This window comes from Glandiceps talaboti, chromosome 20, assembly GCF_964340395.1.
Source record: "Glandiceps talaboti chromosome 20, keGlaTala1.1, whole genome shotgun sequence".
NCBI classification, from domain to species: Eukaryota; Metazoa; Hemichordata; class Enteropneusta; family Spengelidae; genus Glandiceps; species Glandiceps talaboti.
In genome coordinates, this window is record NC_135568.1 from 10,638,907 (window position 1) to 10,665,951 (window position 27,045).

The 27,045-nt window shown below is 36.0% G+C and overlaps 1 protein-coding gene across 1 annotated transcript; it reads right to left on the minus strand.

Moving 5' to 3' along the window:
• Positions 1-775: 775 nt before the first annotated feature.
• Positions 776-27,045, minus strand: LOC144450698 (serine/threonine-protein kinase ULK4-like). Its single transcript, XM_078141360.1, has 27 exons — positions 26,783-27,045; positions 25,135-25,301; positions 24,422-24,521; positions 23,662-23,801; positions 22,467-22,632; positions 22,040-22,141; positions 21,297-21,459; positions 20,419-20,653; positions 19,868-20,040; positions 18,687-18,945; positions 17,495-17,743; positions 16,957-17,003; positions 16,428-16,506; positions 15,715-15,906; positions 14,949-15,110; positions 14,434-14,616; positions 9,419-9,546; positions 8,650-8,783; positions 8,153-8,274; positions 7,614-7,722; positions 7,009-7,155; positions 5,479-5,710; positions 4,417-4,571; positions 3,840-4,006; positions 2,740-2,838; positions 2,331-2,513; positions 776-1,876 (listed from the first exon to the last, which is right to left on the minus strand). The coding sequence occupies exons 2-27, from the start codon at positions 25,270-25,272 to the stop codon at positions 1,718-1,720; spliced, it is 4,023 nt and encodes a 1,340-aa protein (XP_077997486.1). The 5' UTR covers positions 25,273-25,301; positions 26,783-27,045; the 3' UTR covers positions 776-1,717.

Sequence of the window (27,045 nt, forward strand, 5' to 3'; positions counted from 1 at the left end):
CATTTGCATACAAGTACACAATACTGTTTTCGGTTTCACACTGCAGTACAAATACCACTAGTAAGTGCATGCAATGGTGTGAGTAATCAATGTTACATATTTTATTTACCGTAATACATGTATTGTACCTAGATCCATGGTTGTTGCTATTTCTGTATGTGTACTCTTTCAGAGATTTCGTTGAGTAAATTTGTCCCTATTTTACATACACTGATTCAACTTACTTTAAAAATGTTGATAGTAAAAAAAAGATGGCAGTGACATAGACCGTTTACTTTTACTTTAAAATAAACCATGTTCTGTCAGTAGTCCACTGGATTCTTGCCATGTTGCCCTCAAAATTTAAGCACCTCACACTAAAAATAACATCGTACAAAAGCAAATTAACTCCTAGGATTATTATGCTTACGGTAATTCAATTTGTGATATATTGTTTATAAAACACAAACAAAACAACAAATAACAGACAATTAAATTTTATGTACATTTTCAATAAAAAAGATGACTAGAATTTGCAAAGAATTGATTTTGTTTTCTTGGTAATTCTACCTGAAAGTATTAAAGTGACCATATGGATAAGGATTGGGATATTTATTTTGGATTTTTAATTTATAAAACAATTTTATCATGGCTTCCTTCTCAACAAATGAATGTACATAACATTGACAAAGTCTGTTTTTAAAACTCAATACACTGCAAAAAAGCTATTAAAAAAATGTGTAAAAAGTCTGCTATTGTACGTAAAAAAATAAACATTTTACACATTGATTGATCTTTAGCAATTTATTGAGTTACAAACAAGGACTTGGCATTATGTCATTTCACATTGATATTTCAAGTAGGACACCATGATAAAATTGTTTTTTATATTAAAAATCCAAAATAAAGACCAAATCCTCATCCATATGGCCACTTTAAACTTCTACAGAATTTAGGAGATGGCAGTAGAACTTGAATGATTTGATCAGAGTTACAGCAATGGCAAGCAAAGTGTGGCATTTGTTTGGTATACATACACAAATTTTATGTCTACATCAACACACACCTTAGTGAGTTCCTTATGTCTTTGATGTCACACACAGCATCACATCAGGCAAAAAAATTTCCACCCTTTAGATACTTAGTAATTGTTGTTGATAGCATCTTTGTTTTCATAGCTTCATCATTCCACTTGAAGTAACTGAAACCATGAATTAATACATGATAAATTATCTACCTGATGACTAAATAAGACACTTACATGTTACTGCCAAGTTTGTCATCTCCCAGAACATCTCAGAGGGTGAATATTATTGTCTAATGTATGAAATAATGTTGTGTAGTCAACACCACAGACATCAGAAACTCAATACGATGCTTTCTACAGTCAACAATATTCATTGACTGATTTTTAAAAAAAGAAATTTACACTGGGAATTGTTCCCAGTAATTTTCTTTTTTATGCAGACAAATACACACTGTCAGATAAACACAACCACACATTTCTACACAAGTCCATTCAGGTGTTGGGACTACGTGACCGGGCTATGCTGTACGCTCCATATCACATCACTGTGGAAATGTCAGGGGTTCCCAGTCAGTCCACATGCTATCCCAGAGTCTTCCAGGTCCGGCAATATAGCACCCGCAAGCTCCATGTGATTCCTTCATTTATGTAGATATAAGTTGGTAAATGCTTACCATTGCTGTACCAACAATGCAAAATAGTGACTTGAAATCACAGCTTTATGCCAATGCTTTTAAGAATATCTGCTGCCAGTGATGATACAGCTACATCAGCATGAGAACTAGCTGTCTGTGATAGGTGCAGTATAGAATCAATTAAAACCTGGCCCTTCTCTTTGATAACAGCTATGTGATGTTTATCAGCACTCACCTGAAAAAATGAAAGACTTTTTTTCATTGGAGATCATTTTATCTTGTTCAATATTGATGGTCACTTGCTTATTGAGTGTCTGTCTTCATAAGCCGCAATGGCCATATCCAGGAGGGGGATATAGGAATGGTTCTCTGTCTGTCTGTCTGTCTGTCTGTCTGCCTGTCTGTCTGTGAACAGCCGTATCTCAGATTCCCACAATTCAATTTGAGCCAAACTTATCACAAATGTCTAGGGTACATATACACATCATTAAATTTTTTGTTCTTAACTTGACACATTACATAATTATATACACATGAAATGAAAATACAATCTAGCTGACTCATTACATGTACACACACCCTGACATATTACATGTACACACTCAAACACATTACATGTACACACTCCCTGACACGTAACATGGGCACACACCCTAACACACATCACAACACATGAAAGGTCTACTCACAGCCCGTTTGATGACTCTGAGAAGTAACTTCTGTTTTTTAGCATCAAACTTTGGCAGGGCAATGGCAAAGCATTCCATACTGTCAGCTGACATGATTTCACTGTGTTCACCACCAAATAGTTGTGCCATTAGTGACAAACCATTACAGGCTTGATTCTGTATGTCTCTGTCATCATGACAAAGCTAAAAAGAAAAAAAGAAAATATAATAAAATCCACACATTGTTAGTGAAATCTTGGGTTTGCCATTTTGTTTTCAAGGAAATCAACACTTTCATTTTTCCATAGTGTTAACAAACTATTCAACAGCTATATTGGGTTCTAAACTGGATCAACTTGAGTATCATTTTGACATTTATTTTTTAAAATTGTATAATTTGTAACTATTTTAATAACTAGATACAACTTACCAGGTGAATAAGATGACTTGTCAACTCCACAAATGGTTTATTGGTCAATAATAAATTTTCAGCCCCCTGTGTGTCGGCTTCTCCACCACCTTTCTTAGTCTGAAGAATTAAGCAAATACCAGTGAACATCAGTTCTGAAACATCTGTTGATGAAACCATCTGTTCTGTATTTTCTCACATTCCCAACCCACAGTTTAATGTCTCAACTTGTTTTTTTACTTGGCAGTTATGCTGATTGTTTTCACATATAATTCAATGCAGGTAGGTAGTTTGGCAGACATTTGAATTTGAATGATGAAAAAGTAGAAAATTGATCTAGCTAGAAAAAAGAAAGTCTGCTTAACCAGACAATATAGTGGTATGGGCATTTCATTCAGTTGATTTGGTTAAAACTACTGTACAAGCTGAGTTTATTATGTTTTCACTTTTACCATAGAGCGTTGTATTAGCGCCCTCACAGGGCAAGTGCCAACAACTTTGTTTTCTGAGAAGAGTCTGTCTAATGCCCAGCCTCACCATCCTTATTATGTATAAGCAACAAAGGTTGTGTGATAAACTAGTGGATAAAAACAAAGTAACTACTTCATAAAACCTTGATTACACATTACTAGTATGGTGTTAATGTTGATGTAATGGCATTGATAGTACAGTTGATAATAAAGGCGTTTACCGTTCCTAATGTCAATTTTACCATCCGATCCTCATGTGCAAACAACCATATTTGGGATGAAACATGAATTATCAATTCTTTACCAACTTTTGAGTAATTTATGCTCATCAGTACAATATGATAGAGAAAAATAAAATTATACATGACAAAGGAAAATAGTGGTGGATAAAAAAAGATATAATGCAACTGGAGAATGAACTGCTAAAAAAATTAGGTGTTACGTATGATAATGAGAATGTAAAATTCCTGTATGTTTTAAATATATGCTTAGATTACAAAGTTGCTTAACATTGTTCATGGAAAATAGTTGTATGAGTTTGAAGACAGATGGTTTTTTCCAATAGTATGGCTTAATGAAACATACCCGTAGTTCTCTGTACAACGGACATTTAAGTACAAAATGAAATATATGATAAAGTCATTCAATTACCTGTAACACCAGCCTAACAACGTTGGAGACATACTTGAGAATAACCAGCAATAGATCAATGAGTGATGTCAATAACTGAGTGAGTGTTTTGGAGTCTGTTTTTTCATCCATATCAGAGTATAGTTTTACAGCCTGATAGAATACATTACATAGGTGATCTACCATACCTATTAATAGACAAGGAGAAATTCAGTTCATTTGATATGCATGCCATGTGTGTCCTGGTGAAGTGGTCTTTGCTCGTTGACAGACAAAATGTCTTGTATCATTTTCATTATGTTAAGCAAGTACTAATGTCTGGGTGAAGTGGTCTTTGCTTGTTCACAAACACTTCATTCTTGTATGTACATGGACATGTTTATGTGTAATGTCTGTTTGGTGTGTGTGATGAATGAATTAGTGAATGAATGAATGAATGAATGAATCAATGAATGAATCATCCAGCCAATCAGTCAAACAACCAGTCAATCAATCAATCAATCAATCAATCGATCAATCAGTCAGTCAGTCAGTCAGTCAGTCAGTCAATCAATCAATTAATCAATCAATCAATCAATTAATCAATCAACATCCTTACCTTGTTCATATAGCATCATCATATTGGTTTCTCTGTGCGACACCATAGTATGAAGTATAGCTAAAATATTCCTCATAGCACTGCTAGTAGGTACATTCTGATGATCAACCAACACTTGAAACAACACTGGAATTAACATCAACTCCTGAATTTCTCTAGAAAGTAATCAAAATGATATCAATTATAGCAAGTGCGCGCAAGTCAATATGTGTATGAACAAACAAACAAACAATATGGAATTTTACGCCCTGGTCACTCTAAGATGTGTCTATGTTATTGGCTCTGCAGTGTTGATAGCAGTAATCAATACAAGTGTACTAAAGGCAGAAATAAGTCTGACTGGACTTTTCCTTTAAGTTGATAGCAGTAATCAATACAAGTGTACTAAAGACAGAAATAAGTCTGATGGGACTTTTCCTTTAAGTTGATAGCAGTAATCAATACAAGTGTACTAAAGACAGAAATTAGTCTGACGGGACTTTTCCTATAAGTTGATAGCAGTAATCAATACAAGTGTACTAAAGGCAGAAATAAGTCTGACTGGACTTTTCCTTTAAGTTGATAGCAGTAATCAATACAAGTGTACTAAAGACAGAAATAAGTCTGATGGGACTTTTCCTTTAAGTTGATAGCAGTAATCAATACAAGTGTACTAAAGACAGAAATTAGTCTGACGGGACTTTTCCTATAAGTTGATAGCAGTAATCAATACAAGTGTACTAAAGGCAGAAATAAGTCTGACTGGACTTTTCCTTTAAGTTGATAGCAGTGATCAATACAAGTGTGCTAAAGGCAGAAATAAGTCTGACTGGACTTTTCCTTTAAGTTGATAGCAGTGATCAATACAAGTGTGCTGAAGACAGAAATAAGTCTGACTGGACTTTTCCTTTAGGTTGATAGCAGTAATCAATACAAGTGTACTAAAGACAGAAATAAGTCTGACTGGACTTTTCCTATAAGTTGATAGCAGTAATCAATACAAGTGTGCTAAAGACAGAAATAAGTCTGACTGGACTTTTCCTTTACAATACTTGATATTGATGTAGTACACAAGATACATACTTGATATATGCAGGGCTTCTTTCGATCAATGCCAGGAGTAATTTAAGACCATAGGATGGCAGTGGGTCTTGGTCCAACAAGATCTGTTCATATTGTGGTAGTAGCATTTTACCAATGATGTCATCTACTATCCTAGTATTGGTGATGGTGGTCTCCTGGGCCAAGTGTTCATGATTAAGAAATAGAGATGTGATATCGGAGAACAGTCTTAAACACAGTGTACGGGTATCACCTATATGAGAAATCAGAGAACAGTCTTAAACACAGTGTATCGGTGTGTATGGGTATCACCTATATGAGAAACCAGAGAACAGTCTTAAACACAGTGTACGGGTATCACCTATATGAGAAATCAGAGAACAGTCTTAAACACAGTGTATGGGTATCACCTATATGAGAAATCAGAGAGAACAGTCTTAAACACAGTGTACAGGTATCACCTGTATGAGAAATCAGAGAACAGTCTTAAACACAGTGTACGGGTATCACCTATATGAGAAATCAGAGAACAGTCTTAAACACAGTGTACAGGTATCACCTATATGAGAAATCAGAGAATAGTCTTAAACACAGTGTACAGGTATCACCTATATGAGAAATCAGAGAAAAGTCTTAAACACAGTGTATAGGTATCACCTATATGAGAAATCAGAGAATAGTCTTAAAAAGTGTACGGGTATCACCTATATGAGAAATCAGAGAACAGTCTTAAACACAGTGTACGGGTATCACCTATATGAGAAATCAGAGAACAGTCTTAAACACGGTGTACGGGTATCACCTATATGAGAAATCAGAGAACAGTCTTAAACACAGTGTACGGGTATCACCTATATGAGAAATCAGAGAACAGTCTTATACACAGTGTACAGGTATCACCTATATGAGAAATCATACTGAGGTATCAGCAGATCTGTAGTTACTATCATAAATTAACTTCTGTTCTTACCACTAGCCGGCTAACTTCTGATGGTCCTGCTATCACCATTTTTAACTTACTCTGATCCAGCACTAACTGAATCAAATATTACCATAACAATGTTTAACTAACTCTGACCTAACCACAAGAACTACCAACTTCTGATTTTACCATTACCAAATTTAACTAACTCACTAACCAGTAACTGGTCAACAAGCTTTGGTAGTAGCATTCATGGATAGATAAGCTGGTCAATATAGAGGGCAGTAGCTGGCAAAAAAACGGCTACTCCGCAATCTCTTGCCTGCTGCAATTTCTGGAATTTGCCTTTAAAATGTTATTGTTTCACCCACTATTTAACAATCGTTGGACAGATTTATAGGTACTAGGTCTCCCACATTGGTATTACTGTCTACTTTTTCAAGTTTACCTGCTAACCTTAGCTACACTACTTTTATTACTTAAAAGTAACTCATCACCTTGTACTAACCACAAGAACTGCTAACTGCTTACCATTGTCACTAGTAACTAGTTCTGCTAGTGGTGGTAATATTGTCTCTGCTACTACACCATGATATATTGATAGTCCATCAGTATATTGAGATACTTACCATTGTCACTAGTAACTAGTTCTGCTAAAGGTGGTAATATTGTCTCAGCTACTACACCATGATAGTCCATCAGTATATTGGGATGTTGTGTTACAGCTTCTAGTACTGACAATGTTGTACTGATCAAGTCATCTGTACCAACAGCACCTTTAACATAACAATTACCAAAACACATCAGAAATACAGTAACACTAACAGTAGACAGGTACACAAGTGACTACAATATCCAACTAGTTTTACAACTAAACACATATATTAACTCCCCTTGCAAATATAAATATCCATTATTTAATCAATTTTGACCGGACAAACTTGAATAACACTGGCCTTCGCTTCACTATTTTATCGCTGTTCTTCTGTGGCCATTTTTTCAGATGGATTTTCGACCTCAAGAGCATTTTAGTTGATTGTATAACTGAGCTTATTCACTGTAGGGGGTTCTTGGGTAATATACCTAGAGTAATTGACTGTTTGTGCACACAAAATTTTCTATTGTAGTATATCTTAGTTTGTCTACAAAAAGCTTTCCACTGTTAGTAGTATTTTTATTTTAACTTAGCTTTCTGGCTGATAAGTTTGTTCAAAGTAAAATTTCCACTACTTACCAACTGCAGGTTCTATACTTGTTTCTCCACTATCAATAGATTTGATGTGTCTCAACAGAGCTCCAATATCTGACATGAATGTTTCACTCACAATTCGAGGACGGAAAATCTGTAAAAGAACATACTTACATGTATTAGAATTTCCTACTTATTACTAAATGTGTACTGAATTTTGTAATTTTGATTTCATTTGGTGGTTTCAAAATATATGTGTCTTAATAAAATTGCAATTTTGAAACGGTGCTACCTTTCCGCATATAGTGCCCACGATGTTGGTTTAATTATTATCTCAGTAGGGTGGCTCTCTGAAAGCTAGTTGCATAAACTTAGTGTACTGTTTTGGGACTTACAATGTTTACACTATCTTGATCACAGGGTGATTTAGATTTGCACACCAAAGGAACTGCTATCACCCACTTGTGTAATCTACCATATTGAAGAACAACACTTTTAGATTGTGTCTATCTTTGTAAACCAAAGCCTTCATTACCAGAGTCACATTAATCATATGATATTGTGGCATGTAATACAAATATTACCTGACTTGTAACTAGGTGTAGCTGGATTGGAAGCAGTGGTAGATAAGTCTTCAGGTTCTTAGCCTGTACAGTAGATGGGTGTTTTCTACCAGATACTATGTTTAGAGACTCCAGAATATCATCTACAAAGTAATCATAAATAAATTACATGTATTAAAGTGTTATCCAGCCATCCATCCATACATACATACTAAACACATGCCCACATGCATGCACGCACACATGCACACATACATGCACACACACACATACATACATACATACATACATACATACATACATACACACACACACACACACACACACACACACACACACACACACACACACACACACACACACACACACACACACACACACACACACACACACTCATCACCTATTGAACCAGAAATAACACAACCTGTAGAAAGTACAATACTAGAAAGTTAGTTTGTGTTATTTCACAAAGCCTACACTGTATACCATTAGTGTATTAGTGTCATAGGAATACTCACTTGATACTAAAGGCCATGAATCTATGATATAATTGGTCAGTAAATCCAGACATTTCATTAAGTAATCCCACATTGGTTGGTTGTCACTTTTGCCTGGATTTTTACGACTGTCTCTTTCTATATACATCACCAGCCTATCAAATAAAAAGAATGAAAGAAGAAATTTGTGAAAACTGTGCAGGTGAAGATTATATTGCATATGGATAATATATACGATGTAAGCCATGATGAAAATTGTAGTGGTCACACCACTACGATCGATGCAATGTAAAAACATGATGGTAAACATGAAGTTCCAACCTTATCAACCTGTTTACTCAGATGATGGTAAACACATCAAAATACTACAAGAAACCCAGCACTGTATCTCACATTTAAAGTAAATTTTTATCAACTTATCAACATCTCAGTAGTAAATACAGAAGTTTTATCATTGAAGGCATGAAAGTTTTCGAAACTTGGTTAGAAGTGTAAAAATGAAGTTCAGCAATCACACTGATGCTAGACCCCCCCCCCCCAAAAAAAAAAAAAAAAAAAAAAAACAGCAACAACAACAAAAACAAACAAACAGAGTTCGCTTGTTGAGCTTGTGTGACATTGTGCGATCATTCCTTATTGCACTGATACGATGCAGAGCTGACAAATATACTCCTGCAGAGCTGGCAAATACTGTATACTCCTCTTTGCACCAACAGATGAGTATACTACTACTTGCTAGAATGGATTCACAATATGCTTTATAGGTACTAATTACAGGTAAGTTACTAACCTTGATTGACAGCAGGTTAACAGCATTTCACTGTTACTTTTAATAACTTCTAAGATAGCAATGAAAGCTTTGGCCCTGACAACAACAGATGGACTTTCTAGCAACCTCATCATTCTCTGTATAAGATCCTAGTGTAGGAGAAAATGGTGGTGATTATGTTGTTATTTACATCAAACATTTGACTATTTAGTAAAGGATTTCATGACTATATCTGTCCGAGTTTTGCTATTAGTATTGCAGAAAGATTTCAGCAATACTGAGGGTAAGGGTAGCATATTGGGAACAGTGTATATACATACATTGTAACACATACAGTTACATAATTATACACTTAATAGATAGGAAGTGATAAACTACACATTTTTATCAGCACTGACACAGAAAGTATACAATGTGAACAATAGGTTAATCTGTGAAGCCATACAAAAATCACAAACACTAGATATTACGTTCTGTATGCTTATATAGTCTGAAGACTTCTTCACAGGGAAATTCCCACACCCATGTAACAGTCACATACCCAGGACAGGGTTGTGTGCATGGCTGAACCATCCCTGTGGAGTCACAGTGGATGTACCAGCTATGTGTAAAATTTCCCTGTTAAAAAAAAGGGGGGAGGGGGTGATAAGATGTGTGAGGTTCCCTGTGTGCCAATATACAGTCATATGGAGGTGATAAGATGTGTGAGGTTCCCTGTGTGCCAATATACAGTCATATGGAGGTGATAAGATGTGTGAGGTTCCCTGTGTGCCAATATACAGTCATATGGAGGCGATAAGATGTGTGAGGTTCCCTGTGTGCCAATATACAGTCATATGGAGGTGATAAGATGTGTGAGGTTCCCTGTGTGCCAATATACAGTCATATGGAGGCGATAAGATGTGTGAGGTTCCCTGTGTGCCAATATACAGTCATATGGAGGCGATAAGATGTGTGAGGTTCCCTGTGTGCCAATATACAGTCATATGGAGGCGATAAGATGTGTGAGGTTCCCTGTGTGCCAATATACAGTCATATGGAGGCGATAAGATGTGTGAGGTTCCCTGTGTGCCAATATACAGTCATATGGAGGTGATAAGATGTGTGAGGTTCCCTGTGTGCCAATATACAGTCATATGGAGGCGATAAGATGTGTGAGGTTCCCTGTGTGCCAATATACAGTCATATGCAGTCATTTTAGGATCACTTCAGCAAGTTGATTTATAGGCTGTATAATATTTTTGGTAGCTTTTAATGATTTCCATTTGATGGGCACAAGATAGAGTAAATCAATAAAACACAATTTGTCATTTTGTGTCAAGTATGATACAATGTATTCAATATCAGAACTGATATTATCCATAGACTGATTAGTCATCTTGTATCAGTTTTGCCAAAGAATATCTCCAAGTGTCGGCCTTGGTAACCCATTGTCCAGAAAGAAGCAAAGGGGGACTAAGAGTTACAATGGTTGTCAGTCCAGTAGTGTGCAACAGAAAGTGTTAGTACAATATAACAACAAACACAGAACAACATTAAGTAAAGACAGACATAGAACAGAAGTAAAGATAAGTTTGGTGTGTTAAGTTTTTGTGTGTACAAATGTATATATTGTATTTTTGTCTTAATATAATGTCCAATTTTAAGAAGATTTTTAGCCAAAGCTGAGGACCAGCATTGGTACCATGGTAAGTTCTGTGGTAAATACTGTGGTAGTGTAATTTGAAATCATCTTTTCCCGATATTTCCCTGCAAAATGTTGGCAAGTTCAAATACTTCTTTTAATTTAACTGAGGTTGTAATTTCCAAGAACCAATAACAACAATTTTTTACACTTAAACTTGACTGCTTCATGCAGTTGGCATTCATGAGGAAAATTTCAAAATTATTTTTTCTTTAACATAGGGAACTTTGTGCAATGGGTCTTTTAAAAATGAAAGCAGCATAAGAACCAGGTGTATTGAAATGTATGGTCACATTAAACAAATGTGCCTGCCTACAAACTACAAAAATAACAAGCCCACAAACACAAAGTAACAACACAAGTGAGAAAATGCAAAAAGTGTGAAAAGTTGAAGATACAGAGAGTCAAGACGACAGACAAGTTATACAACTGTTAGTTACCTTTGGTTTCTGTAGAGATTCATTTCAATATAACAACCAAGCCAGGTTAATGTACAGTACCAGAAATATATAATGACATAATCACATGCGGGGTAAGACACAGAAATGAACAAATCAAGGAAATGTCACTTTTAATGTCTTATCAAAAACATTCTGACCAACATCATAACAAGTACAACATTTCACTATCAGTCAGCAGATGTTCTGTACGATATCATTTTAATGATAATTTTATCTTCAGTAGCAGGCTGATGGTCAACATGACATGTATACTATCCACTCAGCCTGCAAACTCAGCATTTCAAACTCGGTATATTTGGCAGCACCTCATTATCTACAACTGTTAACCATGAGGAAAACTCAGTATAGAATTACTTCAATTAGCATATCATGTGGTAACTTGGCACAATTAGCATAATATGGGCATCATATCACATAATCAAAACAAGTCATTGAGAATGACATAGTCCCCGCTATGATTGGGTTTTAAGGAATTATCACTACTCTGATCACACAACAACACTTGTGAACCTAAATCAAACAGACTTAGATATGTTGTGTCTGCTTGTTGGACATGGAACATGCCTACAACAATAAAGGATGGGTCGGGTATGGGGGATCGTATCACAACGAAAATGGATATGCACATGTATGTCATAGAACACTGTCCTAATACCAACTTTGAATGAGATCTGTTCAAGCATGTCTGAGTTATGGCTTTGGACATAGAAAAATCGCAAACAAAATGGCTGCCAGGCGGCCATATTGGATCGTATCACAACAACAATGAATATACACATGTATGTCATAGAACACTGTCCTAATACCAACTTTGAATGAGATCTGTTCAAGCATGTCTGAGTGATGGCTTTGGACATGGAAAATTCGCAAACAAAATGGCTGCCAGGCAGCCATATTGGATCGTATCACGATGAAAATGGATATGCACATGTATGTTATAGAACACTGTCCTAATACCAACTTTGAATGAGATCTGTTCAAGCATGTCTGAGTTATGGCTTTGGACATGGAAAATTCACAAACAAAATGGCTGCTAGGTGGCCATATTGGATCGTATCATGACAACAATGAATATGCACATGTATGTCATAGAACACTGTCCTAAACCAACTTTGAATGAGATCTGTTCAAGCATGTCTGAGTTATGGCTTTAGACAAGGAAAATTTGCAAACAAAATGGCTGCGAGGCAGCCATATTGGATCGTATCATGAAACAAATTGACGTGCATATGTATGCCATTGTATGTTGCCCCTGTACCAAGTTTGAAAAAAATCGGTCCAGGCATCTCCAAGAAACGGCTGCGGACGGACGAACGGACGGACGGACGCACGGACACACGGACGCACGGACGCATGGACAGACGGAACCCAATCCATAAGTCCCCGTCCCGGACTTCGTCCGGCGGGGACTAATAATATAGGCATCATGTGACTTATTCAATCAATCAGCTTTGACGCATGATATCCATGCAAATGCTGAGTTTAAATTACTGAGTTTGCAGGCTGAGTGAAGCTTGCAGGTTTGACATTCAGCCTTCTGTTTACGCTGTGGTAATTTCGGTAAACTCTATATATCAGCAGCATTCTAGTAAATGTTCCACACTGGTATGAAAATCTGCTGATTGAATTAGTTTGGTTGTACAAGTGGAAAACTAAGGATGCAAACTACATACAAAATCACAAACCATGCACTGAAAAGTGTGACAGTATTATACCTTTGATAACAAGACAGAATGTGCATGTCTAGTTCTCCGTGACACTACAGTGGTCTTACTTTCCTAATATAGTAACCATATAAAGAATGCTATAACCATGTTCTCATTTCATCGTATGGACACTAATGGAGCTGTTACAAATTACTACATATCAACAACAGTATGCCGATAACTGGGTAATTAGAATTTAAATCACAAAACCTGAAACAAAACTTCACTTGACTTGACAAAAATCTCACTAACACTACTACATTACAATGTTTACCTCAACAAAAATCTTACCAACAACAGTACATTCATTTTAATCAACAAATATCCTTGTTTGTATGATTTTTGCCCAGCCAGACAAAAATTTGTTTCACGTTTTCTGATTTTTATACAACTGTAAATGTGCAAAGCATCCTTCCTCAGATGTCACGGAATGCAGTGAAATTAATTACTTACAAAACCAATAATAGTGTGACAATGGACACATTACTACATTACTGGACTTCCTACAAAACTATCAACTATCACTACAGAACCAACAACATTGTCAACACTCTACCCAAACTAGTGCAAATTACAAATCAGTATCTTGTATCGTGTACTGCACAACATGAATATTTAACATAGCTAGTCTAACATATTTCAAATATATGTGTATTATATTGCAATCCAGAAAAAAGATATCCTAGTAGCAAGGATACAGAATTCAACAATCTCATATTTAACTACATGGTTGCACACACACACACACACACACACACACACACACACACACACACACACACACACACACACACAAACTACTTCTCAAGGAAATATTATACCTTCAGCACTATAGTTATGGGGAAAGATTAACCAACTATATGGTTGTTTCTCTGCTGGTTTCGAAATGCCATATAAGAAAGGTCAACAAATTATAAATTCAGGGGGCATATCACCAGTATAGCTTCCCTATGCAATTCAACCCTGTAACGTTGACATGGCAACCAAAGTGTTGATTCACCTTTAACATATGTTTCAACTTTGATAAACAACCACAGAGTTGGGTAGACTAAACACATACAAGATGACAAGTGGTTGTGTTCAGAGTCTCTGTCCCCCCTGTTATTACTACTGGTAATAGCTTTTAGATTATTCCACTATTCATGAGGGAGGTTTTCAACCATCACATTTGCGAGGGATACTAACCTTGTCTTGTAGGAATTTCTGTAGATGAGTTCCCTCACTTAGCATGGCAGCAAACATAGTGATGACAGCCTGTTGGACTTTAGAGATACTAACAACTAATGCTTCCAAGGCATTAGGAAGACCTACTTTATCAATCACACTCTGGAAAATACTGGCTGAATGTCTGGTGATTCTTGACAAAGCCTGAAAATAATAGATTTTTTTTAAATTTTATATTTTTATTTTTATTTCACACAATGTATGCACATGTGATTACTTACAGTGTATGTGCATATCATTTCTAGTAATGGTAGTAAATGGCAGTAATTTTTTTAGCACAGTGGACTAACTTAAAGTTGTAATTTGACAGAGTGTGATGGTATGGTACTTATAGAAATGGCAGTAATTTTGAGTAGACTACAATAATTTAAAGTTGTAAGTTGAGAGAGTGCGATACTTACAGAAATGTCAGTTTTTTTGAAATACTTTTGAGTGGACTAACTTAAAGTTGTAAACTGATAGAGTGTGGTACTTACAGAAATGGCAGTAATTTTGAGTGAATCAGCAGTTGAATGATTGAAGAGATACCAAAGCAGTAGACCAGTTTCATTGGTTGATAATTTCAGTGCATGTAATCCTGTAGTCGTGGCAACACTCTCAATAATCTTGGCAGCATAGTGTTGAACTATGGCATCCTCCTGTTATCACACAAAGAGAATGTATTATGCATATTACATGTGCAGAGTTGTTTTGTACTGAGTAATAAATGGGTAAAAATTTCCTGAGTTCCCAGCAATAGTATCAGGGTTCCATTCAAAGTTGGACTGATGATATTACCCTTGTAGTTGAGCCTTCGGTTTTGTAAGATAGACACAAAGTAAAACTATTGTCACAACATGTTGATACAACAGTGATAAGCTATTTAATGGAAGTTGGTTTAATTATAGTCTCAGTAGGGAGGCATCTCTGAAAACTAGTTTATTTAGAGGTCCATGAACTTGCAGTGCTGTTTGGGACTTCCAATGTTTACACTATCTTGATCACAGGGTGATTAGAATCATCCAACAGAGGAACCGCTATCACCCACTTGTGTAATTTACCACATTGAAGAACAGTAGATTTAGTTTGCATCTATCTTAGCAAACCAAAGGCTGGATTACCAGTGCCATAAGATGACAAAAAAACTGAAATTTAGGACCTTTGATCAGTTGCTTCATATCATCTTTGTAACGTCGTCATTTTGTCATTGCATGTTAGGGAATAACAAGGGTCACCCTTAACAATGTTAACTATGAAACTCACCCCTTCTCTAAGACATCTGACAATCATGGTATACGTAGCTGATGGTACAGTCCAGCAGTCCACTTCTCTTCCTTTTTGTTCTTCCTGCATGGCAATCAGATTTAACATTTCTCCTAACGCTGGCAGTGCTGCTTGTTTTAGTTTAGTATTACGGAAATTGTCTCTGATAACTTCTGTAAGAGCTGCCACCACCTGAAAATGAAAAAGTGAGATTTCAAAGGTTAGTGGTAATCCAATACACATGTCCAGATGTAGTACTTCACTTTTGTTGACAACATGATGCATACCATCACGACAACTATACTAAGCTCTTGTCCATCCCACTGTCTGACCATCACATTAAATTTGATTATTTGCTTGACTGCTGAGTTCACTTGAGGAAAGATTTGTCCCTAAATCATGTAAATCATGCAAAGGAAGATGGATACAGAGGTGTATGGTGGGTGGGTGGACGGATGGTTGGAGAGAAGGAGGGTAGGGAGATTGGATGGATGGATGGATGGATGGATGGATGGATGGATGGATGGATGGATGGATGGGTGGATGGGTGGATGGATGGATGGGTGGATGGATGGATGGATGGATGGATGGATGGATGTATGATGGATGGATGGATGGATGGATGGATGGATGGGTGGATGGATGGATGGATGGATGGGTGGATGGATGGATGGATGGATGGATGGATGGATGGGAAGAATGATATCTCCTACCTCAGTAACACTAAGGTCTTCATCTAACTCTTCAATGTTGTGAGCCATCAATCCTAGTGGTCTTGCAGCTTTACATCGTCTGTAATAAAACCAACACAAACATCAATCTATAACATGAAATCATAAATGGCTTCAACTGGGATGTAGACAAGGGCCAGTAGCTGGCAAAAACAACCAGGGTGTCTTCAGGAATTTCAGCTACTTTTCAGGAATTTGTTTCAAGATTCTTGTTTCAGCCACTATATTTCCATTGATAGGGCAGATTCATGGATCTCGTTCAATATATTTACTACCTATTTTTTCACATTTGACCAGCTACTTTGAAGGTTAGCAACAACCCTGTTCAATATATCACCTAAAATAGTAAGCTATTATTTTTACAAGTGATTTTATGGGTTCGCATATTTTGAAAACTGAATGCTTGTAGTCATGTCTGCTCACAAACAACGATAAACAATATTCAGAATACATTGAAGACCAAGCTTATCATTCAACCATCAGATCTGAACTGTGATAACTATATACTTACATTTCTAGGTGTTGAGGTGTTTTGATCTGCTGCTGTACAGCTGACACCTAAAATAGAATGAACAAAAGAATGATTTGGGATATAATGAATGCCAATAGCAGTCTTTATTTGTGGTTATCACTTTGTATTTATGAATGCCTGATTGTCTGGTCTGTACTGAATGTGAAGTATTTGATGATTGAAGGTATTCGGTAACGTTAATTGTTTGGTGTGAATCCATGAGTCTCTTTGCATATTGTGATTAAGCGTGAATTAGTACACCGGTCCTGAAGTGATTCCCATTCGAGTTAGTTCAATATGGCAGTGATACTTGATTCTTGATTCAGATTTCTCAGTCAAGTAACTGGTACATCTACAGGCAATGTTGGGTACTGCAGAAGTCTTGATTACAACATTCAGAACCAATGAGTAAAAACGGTGAGGCTGTCTTTGAATTTTTCTATGCTTTAATAGGAGTAAAGTCATTGTCATCAACCCTATATCTCTCTAAAAATGATATATAAATACCTCATTGGCAAATCTGGCTATTGTTACTTACCAGTTTTGTCTTTATGACTACAGCAGCTAGAGAACTATCATTACAAATAGCAGCTATATATGTCAGTAACTGTACTCTCATTCTTTGACTTCCAGCAGATTTATCATTCACTGCTTTATTCAACACTTCTGCCAAACCATTGGAATGTTCTTCTAACTCCTCTGGTTTCATCTTTTTCAGTTTCTCAATGTTTGGTGTCTGCGTTGGTAGGGCTTTAGGATCCCATTTCAATGACAATGGCTTCTGAATCTGATGAAGGAAATTAGATAATAGATTTGAACACTTTTGAATGTAGTCTCAGAGTTTACAGACTTTGTGTTGTCAGTACTATTATAGTGGAAACTCTAGAGTGAAGTCTCAATGTTGAACCATAGAACCTGGTCCAAACCCAAAATGCTGCTTCCTTGCTCTGAAATCATATTTTGCATTAGTTCCAAACTCGAGCTGAAATATACTAGGTAAATTATTTACCCTCTGCATTGGAACTAATATAAAACAGACCCCAGTGTTCATTCCATGGTTCAATGTATTGTGACTCTATAATGTAAGACAGACATCAGTAAAAATAGCAGAGATAAATTCACAATTAAAATATATTCAAAATTATGTTTTCTCTTTGAACAATCTATGTGACAATTAGATCACAATGTATATTATGAAATCTTTAATCTCTGAGTTAAACCATTGGATTATCGATAATCTGTGTGAATGTCAAATCTCACGTTATATCAATCTCTGAATTCTTACTCAGATAGTCAGTTGGATTATCTATAATCTGTGTCACTGTCAAATCCCTTGTATAAATCTCTGAGTTCTTATTTTTGGATTATCTATAATCTGTGTCACTGTCAGATCCCCTGTATAAATCTCTGAGTTCTTATCTTTGGATTATCTATAATCTGTGTCACTGTCAAATCCCCTGTATAAATCTCTGAGTTCTTATCTTTGGATTATCTATAATCTGTGTCACTGTCAAATCCCCTGTATAAATCTCTGAGTTCTTATTTTTGGATTATTTATAATCTGTGTCACTGTCAGATCCCCTGTATAAATCTCCAAGTTCTTATCTTTGGATTATCTATAATCTGTGTCACTGTCAGATCCCCTTGTATAAATCCCTGAGTTCTTACCTTTGGATTATCTATAATCTGTGTCACTGTCAGATCCCCTGTATTAATCCCTGAGTTCTTACCTTTGGATTATCTATAATCTGTGTCACTGTCAGATCCCATGTCGTATAAATCAATTCTTTCATTTCAGAGTTTTGACTTTCTGAGGCTTTCCTGTCTCTACCTGTAGATCTGGCTGAAACAACTTGACTTGCTTGGCTTTCCAACGACTTTCCTGGTGTTTTTTGTGACTTTTTCATCTCACTTTTTCTATAAGCCATACTTTTATCATCAGCAGCCTGTCTTTCATATGTTGAATTCTGTGTGGTTCTTGGTCTGGAGCTGTACAGTGTTAGGGAAGATACACATGTAGGCACACTTGGAGTAAACTCAAATTATCTGTAGTGACATGATTGGACAATTGTTTGACCTCCATTATCAATCAATCAATCAATCAATCAATCAATCAATCAATCAATCAATCAATCAATCAATCAAATTTCTATAGCACTGATTTCCAGAGCAATGTTCTGTTCAATAGCACTGAATGGCTAGAGCACACCGTAGGCTTTGGTTCACAAATTATTCTTCAGTTTTGTTTTGAAACAATCCAGACTGGAGGCTTGGTGATTGTCAAGTGGCAAAGAGTTCTATAGTTTGGGGACGAAATATGAGAATGAATGATCTCCTTGCCTGTAATATGGTGTTGTCAACAGAGTCTTGTTAGTGTTGTGATTCATTAGTAAGTGAGTGTGGTGAAATATGGAATTTTTACACATGAAGAAATTTTCTTTTTTGTTAAGAATGACTACCATAGTTCCTTACTTATCTAGAAATCTATGAAATTCTACCAATAAATATTAAACACTATATACATTTAAAACATTACAATTTTAACACAATACCTTAGACTAAAGACTAAGTAAAATCTATCTACGTTCCCAAGAAATTTACCAGGGTTCTCACTAAAATTATAATACAAAGTTTAACAGAGTTCCCCCTCTGCTGTTTGAGTTTCTCATCAAAATTATGGGGAACAATATGGAAATTTGTGCAATTTATCAGTACATATCATATATAATACCATGTTGCCCCTGACAACCAACATCATCTTGCAATCATAATACTGTGGATGGTTTAGAGTGTGCCTTGATGACAACATATGTCATTCACTAAAGCACCCAGTGTATAAATGGTTGCCAGTCACTAGTAAAGACTATTTGTAATAAATGTTAAACGTTTTCAACACACATGCATACTGTACCTTAGACTGAAAACGGCCTGTTTTATATCTGTCACCTCTGGTGAAGTTTGAGGTCGATTAGGGTCACCTTGACTTTGACCTTTATCCATTGTTGTCTTGAACTGTTGACTTCTGCTCAGTGACCTTTCAGCAGCTGTAAGTTTGTCTGGAGTTAACTCTATCAGACTGTACTTCTATAGATGATGGCGATAACATAGGAAAACACTTTTTACAAAATTCTGATGTGATACTTGGACACAAATGATAAAGATATGATGGAAGACACTAAAATTCTGATGAGTTTAGCACGTTGAAAATGATTGTGTCGATCTTAGTTTGCCGATAGTACATTTTTCATACCAATATCCGATGTCACCCTTTTATGCAAACAACTACACACAACAACAATAGTTTTAGTTTGTGTCTATCTTAGTTTGCCGATAGTACATTTTCCATACCAATATCCAATGTCACCCTTTTATACAATCAACTACACAAGACAACAATAAGATTTAGTTTGTGTCTATCTTAATTTGCTGATGGTACAAAAAGTCTTGCTATAACTTAATTACCTTTAGTGTATTTGCTGTGTTGGTAGAAATGACAGTGTCACCACCAGAAGACGACCCTTTCAATGTTGATGAGTCTGATACAATATCTGAAGATGTCATTGTAGCTGTACCTTCCTGTACACCAGAGACTTCTTCACCAGTGGCTGTGGCAGCTGAGTTCTCCTTCTCACTGTCATCAGGATGAACCAACACACCTTGCCAAAATGGATGGTAGACTAACTTATTCCAATCCATTCTATGAAGACAATAAACAATGTTATAGCAAGTTATAAATGATGGGATATTTCAACTAGATTTTATCTGAATGCCTCTTGTATCTAGTTTCATTTGAATTAAGCCAGGCTTTTAAAAAAATTATGACACAGACAGACAAACACAGCCAGACAGACAGACAGACAGACAGACAGACAGACAGAGACAGACAGACAGACAGAGACTGACAGACAGACAGACAGACACAGACAGACACACACACAGAGACAGACATCCATGCACACACACACGAACATGCACATGCACCCACGCACGCGCGCGCGTGCACACACACACACACACACACACACACACACACACACACACACACACACACACACACACACACACACACACACACACACACACACACACACACAATATTAACCAACATTGTCTTCCCCTTACAGGAGCTATAAATTTAGAATTTATGATAAATAAAATAAATTTCAATTTATAATTTCAAAAGTAGAAACTTGATGTTAGATTTGCACATCCCTCTAGGTGTCAACAAAACTAGTTGCGGATTTTGTACTCGTTTATTAGCAGAAACTTTGTACAATGTAGGTCTGGTAACTGGAACAAGTCAATTTTAGTTTTCGATTTGCCTTACCATAATTACTTACCTTTCTTCTGCATTCTTTTTCAGTAAGTTATTCAACAAATCGGCAAAATCTGGAGAAGGCTTGGAAGCGACTCTGGATCCCTGGACTTTAGGTGCTGGGGGAGGTTTATTCAGAATTTGATTAACAAGATCTGAATACCTCTCTGCCATAAATGGTGGCTTTCCTGTGAATAATAGTTACATTTTGATGAATGATACCTGAGAAGACTTACAACCCATGATGCTTGAGTATAAGTTGAGCATACTTGGGATATTTTCATGTGTGTTTGTGGTATTTTCTGTGGCCATATTTTCACAAGCATACCACAAGTGAAATTGTAGCAGAAAACACTGCAGGCACAAATGCAACCCCCCCCCCCCCCCCCCACACCCACACCCACCCACCCACCCAAGTACCAATACTGACATGTACACTTACGCAGCATAGGGTGCTGTTATTACTACATGTACATGTTTATCTGAAACATCAAATTTCAAGACAAATCCTATCATGTGGTCATGCAATTTTGTCTACAACGAATGATCATGCTCTTATTTGCATAAAATTTGCATGTACATATGCGATAATGTATTTAGTATTGCACTGCTGCAGTGAAAATGGCACAAGTATGTGCATGCAATTGTGCAAGTAATCACTGGTACATATTGTAATAATTCATACTATATTGCTAGTAGTACATACGTAACAGTATACTTACCAGTATAAAGTTCATACAACATACATTCAAATCACCATTTACTTACCAGTGTAAAGTTCATACAGCATACATCCAAACGACCACAAATCACTAGCCATGGAATGGTTGCCTCCTTGCAATACTTCTGGTGCCATATAGATGGGAGATCCTACGAATCAAACAAAATCAAATTAAAATCAAAGTTTGTTATAAATTACGTAAAAAAAAAGACTAAGGTAGACAAATACTCTTCATAACATGGAGAAAACATTTTGCTTTATTCCATTCATCTTATTTTGTTCATGTTATTTTTTGTAGATCCTGATAGTGACCTTCTCTGTGGAGTCAAAACGTTGGTAAACTAAAGTTTTAAACGTAGACTAAAGGACTTGTTCTTTTATCAAACCCAATTTTACAAATGTCAAGTCCATGTCTCCAAATTGGTCCATCACTGCAGTTTGACAGACTACAGTTTTCACTTTGAATATACTAACCTAAATACTTCCTAGGTTTCCTGTCTTTTTCTTCATCACCACCAGAATCTGAACTACCACCGGAATCACCATCAAATTGCTGAAATAATTCCTCTAAGTCTTCATCTTCCACTTTGGCAAGACTAAAATCATCATACTTTAAACTGCCTGTCCCATCAAGGAGAATCTATATACAGAAAAATAAATATATAACAGTTGAATTACTTGCTGTCAAGTTCTGGACTTGTTAATAGTATGGCTAACATGTATGAATATTTGAATGTAATAACGGATTTCATTCATTGACAAACTCTTGACACAGGTATACTTTCGTTTCGTCAAATTGGCATGGAATGGCAGAAGCAGCTGGCGCACAAAAAATAATACTCTTTTGGTGTTGGCTGATAAGACTCGCCATAGAGGGCAGTGATGTATGCCAATGGGTAGAAGAAGATCGGGTCAATTTAAGGATGCTTGATCTCTTTAAAGTTAAGATATGGATCAAAGTAGCTTTCTCTTATACTATGGATGTTAACTTTTACATCTGAAAATAAGTTTATTTTCTGTTACATTTTTTGTTTCCTATACATGTTATTGTACTTTCTGTACAAGTTGACAGTAGTTTTAATCGGCAAAGTTTGATTGAATTGAGTAAGATGTCTGATTATCACTGGTACTCATCAGATCTATGGCATAATAGTAGTCAGACAAACCAAATATTAAATAATTCGATGGGGTATTTTTTGGGTATACCCAAAGCATACCACTGACCTCAGGATCATAGAAAACACACAACCTATAAATCTGCCATTGTTTTATTGATATTATAGACTCTTTTGGGGGCAAAAATGAGCATGAATATCAAACAAAATGGATTTTCTGTAAGTATTTAGAAAAAGTAGTATCTCATGTCCCTTTTGGTAAAGTGCTCCTCAATGACTTAAAATAAAAGTTACTAAATTCTTCAAAATTGTGCAATATGAAAACTGTTTTGAAGTTCCTACATTGAATAGCTACAGGTCATTACTAGATCAAGGTCAAAGTATGTATTGATGTAAAGCTATACAAAAAGTTCCTATTTTGTAAAATAATTTTTTTTGGTCCAAATAAAAAAATGTAAATTCAGAAATTTGTTGAATAGTCGCCACTTAGCAGTACTCTAGTGCACCTAGTGTTAACAGCAAAGAGGGAACAGTGTATCTGGATAAAAACGTACCTTGGATGGACGTAGGTCACAGAATATGATACCCAAGGAGTGTATATAATGTAGTCCCCTAACAAGGTCAATGCCAAATTTACGAACTGCTGACTCAGGTAAATGCTCATCCTGGTTAATCAAGGTTTCTAAACTTCCACCTATTAATAGTAGACAAATAGAAAACAATCAAACAGTTACCTTAATAAAGGCTCAGTTTGTATTAGGATTAAGGTTTAGGCATGAAAAACAGTTTTCTGGTAGAGCTATAGACAAAGTCAGTCCAGAACAAAAGAATGATCCTATGTAATCCTTATGGCATTTCTGGTAAGATATCACTCATGCAAGAACCTGGGACTGAAACTTTGGCCTTTAAAATTTCCAAAAAAGTATACTCTTATTTTCACATCCACCTATCATGCATCATGCAAGATACCCACGATTATGCACAAGTGTCAATGGCTGATCATAGTGGCGATGTAAAATTTTGCATTTTGGATACTACTAAATATCTTTCACATATTGTTTTGGAACATTATACCCTTGCCAGCCTAGCTGAGTATAGCTGAGGTATGTATTTACTAAACTATACCATGTAACCAGAGTTTCTCCACCTGCCATCTGTATATCCCTTTATCTCCCACTTCAGTTAAGCTGTTCATACTAATATTTTTATCATACAAATTGGTCACCTGACTGTCCAGATTTTTACTGCCACCAACTTATGTGACCCCTTTGTTGTTTCATGAATTTTACCGATACCATAAATTTAGCCACCTACCTGTACACAGTTCTACCACCAGCCATAGATGATTAGTTGTTTCATACCATTCATGAAAATGTACAATATTGGAGTGATCCAATTCATGAGTCAATCTTACCTAGAACAGTCAACAAACAAACAAACAAACAAACAAACAGTTTAGTATCATCTTTGATCACACAAAATGGTATGTACATACAAATCTGTATTCAGTGTTTTTCATTATGGGTTGTAATATGAAGTTATTAGTACCCAATATCAACTCTTCGTTCGTCATATCACCATGAGTGCCATTTCCACATCATGACACAAGTCATTAGATAAATTATTTTCATTGTGTCAGTGGGAAAATGCTACTCTGGCTTGCAAAATGATGATAATCTCAAAATTATTATTATCTCAATATCATGATAATCGCAATACCATGTGATAATCTCAATATCATGATGATCTCATGATAACTTCAAAATTATGATAATCTCAATATCATGATAATCACAATATTGATTCATGATAATCTTAATATCATGATAATCTCAAAATTATGATAATCTCTACATCATGATAATTTCAAGATCATGATAACCTCATGATAATTTCAAAATTATGACAATCTCAATATCATGATAATCTCATTATAATCTCAATATTATGATAATCTCAATATCATGATAATATCTTGATAATCTCAATGTTATGATAATCATTGAAACATAAAAAAAGATACTTACTCTGTTGGTGATCTGTGGTCTTTTTACTTTCTCAATACAATGAATAGCTACAAATGTGATGGTACCCTTTCGTCTTCCCTTGTACACTATGGAATGATTCCCTTTGCCGATTTCATCATACAGGACAAAGTTCTCCATTTTAGGATAAAATAATCCTGCTGTCTAATCTGTTCAGGGTCAAAGAAATTAACATAAAATAAATTATACTATCATAAATTATGTAATTTACAACATATGGAATATTTTAAGTTATCTATTTTGCATATCTGACAGCAATTTATGAATTATATATTATTCCCCAATAATTTGTCTTCATTCAGGTAAATATGAGTGAGATAAGGAGCCTTGTCACTATGAGTCGCTAGACGGGTAGACACAAACCCCTTAGGTCATGAGTATTTTCTGCCTGAATGCAAAGAAAAGCGTTGGGACAAATCTGGAAAAATACTGGTGATTTGGAATGTTTTGCCTGAAATTCTGAGCACAAATAGAATCAGTGACAAAGACACAGGTTGTCAAGACTTACAATGACCAGGGTATATAGTCCATATTTTCTGTTCAAAGATAATAACTTGGCATGTGCATGGACATTGGTATAATGCTTTTTTATATATAAATTCATTACAACCCATAACACCAAAGTACAGTGATTCCTCTGTGAGCCACAGTGACTTGTGTATAGATTCCTGCATGCAGAAGGGGTAGATTGGAGATCAATTCTGACAATGACCATGTCCTGACTTGCTTTGTTTGCAGTAATATGTGATTGTTTATAATGATCATACAACTTACTTACAAGTATAAAATCACACTATTTGAATTGCTTTACACTACTGAGTACTAACACTATTTACAGATTGATTACTCTAACACACTATTGGGCTCACAATCAAACAAATGAAACAGTATAACTTTCACACTTGATATGCTATCAACGATTGTGACAGTTAGGCAGTTAGATGTAGATCATTAGTACTTGAGTGTTATAGCTTGTAAATGGTGTGAAAATGGTGTGTTAACATGACAATTGTTGACAAAGGGGTCTCTGTTTTCTGGAGGTTAACTGTACTGAAGTCTATAGTTAACTTGTCAGCATTCTAACATCAGCAAGACATAGTGTCAGCAGATCCCCCCCCCCCTCCCCATCAGCATTGTGACATTCAAATCAAAGTTACAAACGACCAGGTCATCCCCCTCCCGGCTCCCCCATGTCTCCAGCCACAATTTGTTCTAGCTAGGACATACAGTGATACACATGTAAAAATAGTAAGTTGGTTGAATTAAAATGCATTGTTTTGTATTTTTCATTGCTTTAGCTTTACTAAAATCGAGAGCTGAAGTTGGATATTCATAAAATTCTAAGCAACTGGACCTTGTCTCAAAGGCAAACTTTCCACAAAATTTCTCCTAAATTTGTTAATGAAATTTTAGATATTTTGCTAACAAACAGACAGACAGACAGACAGACAGACAGACAGACGGACGGACGGACGGACGGACGGACGAACTGTCAAACAGACAAATGCCAAACGGGATGGAGAGAAAAAAAATATTCGATGGTTATCCTTGACAAGCGATAGCGATCGTTAATAAAATGTAGGTTCACACATACACAAACTTACTGAAAAATATGACAGCCACACGTTACCTATCTTGAGCAGCAATCGAGAACACGTTCAAGTTAATATGATGACGGGATCTCCATCATTTTCGTTGTTTACAATGTACACGTTCAGTCGATCGCTTCGCTGTTCTACCTCTTCACGATAACATAAACAGGTGCAAAATCCCTCAAATTTCCCCAGACAGAATATCGATCAACTTCAGTCTTGAAGGTGTTCAGAAAATGTGCCAAGTACCAACGAAATCTTGCAATTTCATTTTCAAACAAGACACTACCTGTTCAACCTG